The 8,479-nt window shown below is 39.6% G+C and overlaps 1 protein-coding gene across 1 annotated transcript; it reads right to left on the bottom strand.

Annotated features, from left to right (window-relative positions):
• Positions 1–1,007: 1,007 nt before the first annotated feature.
• On the bottom strand, positions 1,008–6,813 carry LOC135779214 (neuroepithelial cell-transforming gene 1 protein-like). The gene is made up of 9 exons (XM_065289935.2): positions 6,510–6,813; positions 3,903–4,178; positions 2,941–3,003; positions 2,723–2,819; positions 2,563–2,639; positions 2,219–2,476; positions 1,967–2,137; positions 1,671–1,857; positions 1,008–1,589 (listed from the first exon to the last, which is right to left on the bottom strand). Exons 1-9 carry the CDS (start codon positions 6,597–6,599, stop codon positions 1,147–1,149), a joined length of 1,662 nt encoding a protein of 553 aa, XP_065146007.1. The 5' UTR covers positions 6,600–6,813; the 3' UTR covers positions 1,008–1,146.
• Between the last annotated feature and the right edge of the window lie 1,666 nt (positions 6,814–8,479).

The following is an 8,479-nucleotide window of genomic DNA, read 5'->3' as shown; positions in this document are numbered from 1 at the left end:
TTTTAGAAGGCTATAAATATATTTTTTTTTAACACAAACTCACATCAGAATAAAGAGAAGGACCCCAGTTGTCAGATGCAAATCTTACACAGACCTTTATTTTTCTTAAATATTTTTTTTAAACCACATACACATACAAGCCAACGCAGTCTTTCTCAATATTGTACATCCATTAATTTCATTACAAACATCTTAACATTCTGTACCTTTCAATTTCTCCTCTCCAACATACTTCATCTTTCTTTTAATAAAAAACACACTGGCTTTTCACCAGGTCACCAAATCTTTCTCCCTAATGAAGACACTACAAAAATAAAACTAATCTCTAGTAGTGCTGATCATCAAGTCTCTCTAATCGTGTCCAATGCTACTCCAGTTTCCTTTCTAGTCTCACGTCAACATTTCTCGAACCCTCATTAAACATACATCTACCCCTCTATACGACTCTCATCTTCTGCTCTGACACGCATGTACATGCACTGAGCCCTCATGAAAATAAACAGGACTCAACAAGTAAAGCTCCATGCAAGATACTACATTTGAATATTCCTCCGTAACGTTTGAAAAACATGGCTCAGGTTTGAGTAAAACAAAATAATAACGCTTAAAATCATTCAGCTACTGAACGTAGCTATCTTCCGTGCTGTTTTGATAAAAACAATGCCATCTGATTTAAAATTAAACATGGGAATGTACCAGTAAGACTTGCTTTCCAGTATTTTCTTTTCTTTTTACAAAGTATTCATTGGGTATCTTTCCATTCATATTTTAACAGCTAAACGTTTACCACAGTGCTTTTGGATAAAAACAAAAAAGAGCTACAGTAAATATCTTAATGCAAAGTTTAAAAAAGTAAAACTTTAATTACAACATTAATAAAATAATACCAAACTAACAGTAAACAAGACTAAATGTGCGATTGTGTGCGGGATGGGATGCCATCCGTCTCCGATCCCTCGCGATCCACGCATTCGTCTTACAAATACTGTCTTTCCGGTACAGGTGGACATAGTAGGGTTCAGGTTGGGATTTGGTAATAATAGCTGCCATTGTGGACAGTAACACACAAACACTGCTGTAGAAACATACACACATAAATACAAGTCCTCCGCATGGTGGGATAGCTCAGTCCTCAAAGTCTTTGCTTTACACCATGGTCTCCTTCCGTTTGCCCAACGAGCAGAGCGAACGTTTGTCTTTTTTGGATTTGCGGGACAAGGGGACGGAAGATGATGATGACGACGACGACGATGAAGACGAGAGGGTGGAGGTGGTGGAGGTCGTGGGGCTGGGCGGCTCCTCCGAGCTGGGAGACGAAGGGGCGGAAGACGCGATGCTCGGGCAATTCTCATCCGACTCTTCCATATGCATGACGGCAGAGATGGACGACGAACGGCGTTTGCTGCAAGCGTCCGCCGGTGGGGGGGTGGACAGGGGTTCGTCTTCGGGAATGGCGGAGTCTTTGTAGGTCGACATGGCGGAACGGAGACAGTTGAGCCATTGCTGCTTGTGGAAGATGTCGTTGACCTGCAGCGTGTGGGACTGACCGTGAGCTTGATCCTGGAAGCGAACCCGGAAGATGTTTTTGGCTAAAAAAAAGAGAAATGTTTGTGAGTAAATGACAACCGGGTAGAAAGAAATAACAAAATGCTACCCTTTAGATTTTGTACCTTTGTCTGCGTTACTAAACGCCCCTCTGAATGAGCCGCCCATGCGTACGTCTCCGTCTTGGAGGTCCTCCAGAACGAGATCCTGCACTGGGATCGGCTGACGGTACACTTGATAGCAGTGGCGGTCGTTCCGCGTCACGGGCCGCGTTAAGACCAAAACCTCCGTGAAGAGGAACACGTGCAACTTCTAAAAAACAAAACAAATCAGGTTATTGACATGTCGTACATCTCCTTTTATCTTAAAGATCTCTTTGTCATTGTGTCGGACAAATTCCATCTAAACAAAAACAACTCACCGTGCCGCTTTTGTTGCGCAGTTCGCCGTGGCAAAGCAGGCTCTTGCATTGCTCAATGCGTGGGTCTTTCTGTCTATCATCCAGATATTCCAGCTTATCTATGTAGTATTGGCACTCCGACTCTCCTTTCTTCATGTTAATATCGGCCAGCACGGCCTGAATGATGCTTATCTGAAAATGGGAAACGAGACTTCAACACCAAATGTCTCCAAAATATTCATGCTTTGAAAGCCTAGATGCGTTGACACTCACCGCTTTCTCGAGACTCGCCGTGTCCTGATGATCTGGCGGCGTGTGTCTGAGAATCTCTTTGAGAAGAAGCGGGTATTTGACCAGTCGTGAGCGAGGGATGTCCAGAAAGCTCCACAGGTCCAGCTTCCTGCTGAATGGCGACTCGAGGCAACGTTGCAAAAAGTCTTGAACTCTCGGGTCTTGCTTTTTTTGGTCGAGGAGCGCTTTGGCGGCCAGCTGGTTACTACAGTATTCCCTGTAAGCGTTTAACCTCGGCAGCTGTGGAGGAATGCGAGAGACTCTTAACACTTCAGCAACACTCAACGGGTATCGTTTTTCAATGTAGTACACATGAGAGTACTCACCCAGTCCACAACAATCTTGCCAATCTGTCTCACCGTACCATCCGGGCCTGTGGCTTTCGCCAGTTGAGCGAGAAGATCTGATTGGATAGAAATTAAGTTAGTGCTGCTCATCACATTTAGTAAATAATAATCAGGGAACAAAATGTTTTGTGACATTCACCTTCATGAACGGGAATATAAGCGTCCAAGTCTCCGAAGATGGCCGTTAACTCCTCCTCGGACATAATCGAGAGTTTCAACATCGGGTCATGGTACGCCTGGACACAAAATGAAGACACGATGAGTAACTAACAGCTACAGAGAGACATTTTTTGGCTATAAATGGAGGAAGAAAGCCAACGCAAGAACGCGTTTTCCAAAAATGTAAATTAGACAAACCTTTCGGGCTAACTTCAGGTCTTCAATCAGGTCCTGTTCTCCACGAGTCAGCTCAAAAATAGCCTGGAGAGAACGAGAACATATAAAGTGGTCACCTTATGAGCGCATGAAACTGTTAAGATGTCCAAAACATTTAGACGAAAGTTTCTTGACTATCTTAAAACTGGTGCTGTCCTGCTCAATGAGTGTACGTCAATATTTTGATATATACATCATGACAAACTATATATTGTTGGAAAGTTAATATAGTTTTCATATTTAAGCAATAATAATAATGCAGTGACAGTAATTTATTAATTTGTGACAAGAATATGCAAACCATTGACACCTAGTGGCCATTGTTGGTAAAACCACTAAAAGTGTAACGCAAATCTCATTTTATGTATAAAATATATACTTTATTACATTATTTTATTTATTACAATAAATGTAAACTGCTATAACATTTTTTTTATTAATTTTTTTCATCTTCAGACACTTTCGTAAAAAACTTAAAAGTGTCGCCTTTAAAACAAGACCAAGATTAGGCTTCTATATTATATTTCTTTGAAGGTGTGCATCACCTTTTCGGTTAAGTGGTTAAACAGCAAAAGCTTGGTCAGTTGTTGTTTAACATCTGTGTGATATTTCTCTCTTTGTTGGGAGAATTTTGGCAGGCTTGCTTCGACGTCTTATTACAAGGTCTGGTTGTGAATGAGAGGCGAGACTTATGCGTCAGACTGACGAATTTGTGTTAGTGCTGTACGTCTGACTCGGAGACGCTAGAATGCGGTCTGATTCTTTCTGCTCCACTTCGCTGCGTGCCAAGATCACGCGCCAAATAAACACAGCCAGACCTTGAGCGAATAAAAACAACGGATGCGCTTTCCAAGCCTCCGGCCATTTGGATTTAATAAGTCACACGAGCCTTATTCAGTAGCGTCTGGCAGGGGGACATCAATAGTCTGGGATTTTGCACTCACCTCCTGTCTCTTAATCTCCTTGGTGGAAAAGGTTCCCTTCTGGTGGACGTCCAGGGTCTCGGACCAGAGCGTGCTGTTGCGGCGTTTGGGCGGCGTCGGGGCTGCGGCCTTGCTGCAGGGCTTCTGCTGGGGCACGCCCGGAGACCGACCGTCGCCCCGAAACGAGGCTTGGAGGGTCTGGCCGAAACGTCGGACGGCCCCATTCTTCACGGGTGAGATGAGGTTCGCCAGGGAGGTCACTCGGCCTAGGGGCCGCACGCGCTTGGTACAGGGTTCCTATGAGGAGACACGGAAATGGAAACTGAATTATTAACTGCATAACAAGTTTATATTCAGACTAGACTAAACGGGTGTGAAAGGCTCAACCGGAGGTCAGGTTGATTGGGGCTACAACCTCTGGAAGTCAGAGGTTGAGAGTGACCCCGTCGCACAAAAGACAAAGACCCTTTCTGATGGTGACCCTGGACCGAGGGTTCAAGAGGCATGACTGGAATGTCGGCAACTCCTCTGTCAGCTGTCCTATGCTAATGACACATGCACTCGGCATAATACACTAACTATAGGATACAGACCCTCTATAATCAAGTGCTTGTAGTCATTTAGCCGAGATAAATATAACCGTGTGGATTATGGGGACCACCATGGTGAATTACAGATTTGACCCGAGCCTTGTAAACTCTACCTCAAGAGTTGTTTATGGCTTCGTGTCGGGGCAGGCCCTGCAGCCCTCGCGTGAGAGCGACAGGCACACCTGAACCCCCTGTAAAAGGTGGGGGGGACGCTCTCAAGCCCCATATCCATAATTACTGGGCCTCCAGCCAACCTCAACAAATTCAAAGCGAGATGGTTGGACATCTGTCTGAGGAACGTATGCACAATATGATCTTTGTAGTCCGAAGTGCTTGCGTCTTCCAAGCGGGGGACTTTTTAAAATGCACATATTAATGGATGGTTTTCCAGTTGTTGAGTATATAAAAAGCGATGTGTTCTCATTTTGGCAGAAAGCTGCTTAGCAGATCTGCAACTTCAGTTTGGTTGCGACCTGGCCACCCACTGCAGCACATCACTGAAGTAAACACGTCTCCACCGGTGGCCAAAAGCAGAAGATGTGGTAAAAAATGACCGCAGGGGAAGCGGCTAAAAGCTCCAATCTGTGCACCGCTCTTCTTAAATGAATGCAGCGGTAACGTTTCAGCTTAAAGCAAATAAACACACCGTCTGTTATTTGGGAAAGCCCTGCAATAACAACCCACTCCTTTTGTTAAATTACAGATTACAGAGTGGAAAGAGCAACATGTAGGCAGACAGATAAACTGATAATGTGCCTATTTCTGGTTGGGTTGAATCTCTGGACCCCTGAAGAGAGGAGCATTGGGAGATTTGATCTTCCCCCACAGGAACTACAGTTTAGACCTGCTGTGTAACAATATGCCTGTGTGTTTACTTGGATATACTTTGGAGACAAAGAACTTAATCTGGTAAACTCGTGTTTTAGGGACGTCCTCATAAATCAAATAAGTGGCTTTCCAAAAAGGCTTTCTGGTATGGGTAGTGTTGGGGATTAGCATAAAGTCATTTTAAGGAGCTTTACATAAAAAATAGGAATAGAAGTAGATCAAATAATTGCCTAGAATCAAACATTTCCAAAAAAATCTATTAAGCCAAAACAAAGCCTAAATGGATTGTTCAAAAGGAGAAGTACCGAACTATAAATGAATCAGATGGTTTTGGGGAACTGGATAGTTCACCGAAAATATGAATATCCGGTCACCAGTTTTTTTCATAAACCTTTTTACATTTGTTCGGATTAATTTAATCAAAGAAATTTTTAAAAAACAGATCTGGGGCACCATTCACTTCCATAGTGTTATTCTTTTTTTACCATTGAAGTCAATGGTGCTCCAGATTAACTTTTTTGCATTATTCAAAATATCTTCATTTGTGTTCAATAAAAGGCAATTTATGCAAGTTTGAGGGCGAGATGTGATGTTCCCTTTAAACTAACTCCAAGTTCCTTCGATTCATTCATAATTCGCTACTTCTTCTTTTCCCTTCCCGACAACTGAACCATTCACCCCCTTCTGAATCAAACTCGAAACCACAAAGAGGAATATCAGCCTGCTAACAGAAGTAAGATCTTCACGCATGTTTGAATGCTCTCATCGGGGTTTAAACAGCAGCACACCTGGGCCGTGATTGTTTTTAAACTACAGGAATGCTCTTCATCTCTACAGGCTCTCGCACCTTAAAACAGCCCTGAGGGGGTTAATGCTAAAAGCATTCATATACCTCCAAAACTCCCGCTCGCAGCCGAACAAACAGGTTTTAGGCTTCCTGTCTGGGTGCGTTTAATAGCCAAAACAGGCATCAGGATTTCAAAGCACTCGGTTAAAGCGTAATCCAGTAACTCACTGGTGACCACTTAAACCGAGAAGACCTTTGCCCCCTTCGATTTGCACACTGACTCATATCTCACACCCTTGAGAAACACACCTGTGGCTTTATTCCTTTAAAGGAATACGAGATTAAAACCAAGACTGATAACGACTCAAACAAGCTTTCATCACACAAAACAAGCAGACGAGATTACTCGCTTTTGGTTCTCACCTCTAGTTCTTTGCAAGCCTGGTTCTGGTAGTCTATCTTCTGTAAAGTCCGTTTGATAGGTACCACACAGGGTTCATCGTAAGCCACCATTTCTTTCAATAAAATCCACTGGTTGGTCGGTCTGCTATTTCCAAGAGTCGGCGATAATCCACAAAACGATTCTTAAATAAATAATTAATGTAACTTAAAACTCCCCATTTAAATAAAATCTCGGATCGTCCGCATGAGCGGAGCTTTTTAACTTCTAACCGCACGCCGTCGGTCATGTGCTTAAACTATCTGTTACTTTGTTCTAGTGATGTGAACGGCAGGGAGAGCTCATATAGAGTTTTGTAAGGGGCGGAGTCAGACTGTAAACTCTCCAATAACACGAGACGGGGGGAGGAGATATGAAGCCAGACAAAGTCTGAGTAAACCTGGTAGCCAACAAAGCACAATCTACTAGGACTAAGTGTTGCTAAATCAGTGGTGGTATACAAAACATTTGTACTGTAAAGTTTTGGTTTGTTTAGGAAGAACTAAACAAAAGTATTTAGGCAAAGTATGAAGTACAACACATTATGTAAAAGTAATAAAATCACCAACTACTACTAAAAATAAAGTTATTAACGCCAGTAAATCTTTATATCAGGGTTTCCCAAACTGGGGGGAATTGCAAGGGGTTTGTGAGTTAATAAAAATCTATTATAATTAAATCATAAAATGTAAGTCAAAACATCTGTAAATACATCTAAACGTAAAAACAAAATGTAAAAACATCTACATAAAACACAAACAAAAAAATCTAAATAAAACACGCACAAATCAAAATAAAAAATCTAAATAAAACACAAACATAAATAAAAATTATGAAAATCTAAATAAAACACGAACATAAATAAAAATTATAAAAATCTAAATAAAATACGAACATAAATAAATTGTAAAAAATCTAAATAATATACGAACATAAATAAAAATGTAAAAAATCTAAATAAAATACGAACATAAATAAAAATGTAAAAAATCTAAATAAAACGCGAACATAAATAAAAAAATGTAAAATCTAAATAAAATGCGAACATAAATAAAAAAATATAAAAATCTAAATAAAACGCGAACATAAATAAAAATTCTAAAAATCTAAATAAAACGCGAACATAAATAAAAATTATAAAAATCTAAAAAAAACACAAACATAAATAAAAATAAAAATCTAAATAAAACACGAACATAATTAAAATGTATAAAAATCTTAATAAAATGCGAACATAAATAAAAATTATAAAAATCTAAATAAAACGCAAACATAAATAAAAATTTTAAAAATCTAAATAAAACACAACATAAATAAAAAAATTTAAAATCTAAATAAAATGCGAAAATAAATAAAAATTATAAAAATCTAAATAAAACACAAACATAAATAACAATTATAAAAATCTAAATAAAACACAAACATTCATAAAAATTATAAAAATCTAAATAAAACGCGAACATAAATATATCTCATATTTTTATCTGCATGTCATTTGACCATTACACAACACCACTATATCTCTGAAAACTCAAAATGCAAAATGGACAGATGTATAAATTAAAGAAGGGTCCAATAACAGATGGATGTAATAAATATAACCAACTATGTAAAATACCACTGTTGATAACTTTAAAACTGAGTTTTTGAAGTTAAACATGCAAATGTGCTATTACATGATTAAAATATTAACTTAGATCTCAGGGGGTACATCAATTTAATAATTTACATCAAGAAGGTTCGGCTGACAAAAGTCTTTTAAAACTCCTGGTTAAGATCATAAAAACAGGCGCTACTTTCAAAATAAAGATTTTAACTCTGATGAAACTAACGTTTGACTACATTATAAAAACAAAGAATCTCAGCTTTGCATTACCAGTTAGATAAATAAGAAAAAGTCCAGTGAGTGAAAGCAAGTCTGTTTCTATTTGCGATGTGGATTGGTTTGTGTGTG

This window comes from Paramisgurnus dabryanus, chromosome 1, assembly GCF_030506205.2.
Source record: "Paramisgurnus dabryanus chromosome 1, PD_genome_1.1, whole genome shotgun sequence".
NCBI classification, from domain to species: Eukaryota; Metazoa; Chordata; class Actinopteri; order Cypriniformes; family Cobitidae; genus Paramisgurnus; species Paramisgurnus dabryanus.
Note: the sequence above shows the minus strand (reverse complement) of the source record. Positions and strands in the feature narration are given on the sequence as shown.

Bases quoted from the DNA above. Each gene is read 5' to 3' on its own strand.
- LOC135779214 (XM_065289935.2), bottom strand. From the start codon at position 6,599: ATGGTGGCTTACGATGAACCCTGTGTGGTACCTATCAAACGGACTTTA. The intron at 2,820-2,940 runs GTTTGTCTAATT...TTTTGTGTCCAG, and splicing joins ACCTGAAGTTAGCCCGAAAG to GCGTACCATGACCCGATGTT. The intron at 2,138-2,218 runs GTGAGTGTCAAC...TCCCATTTTCAG, and splicing joins CGGCGAGTCTCGAGAAAGCG to ATAAGCATCATTCAGGCCGT.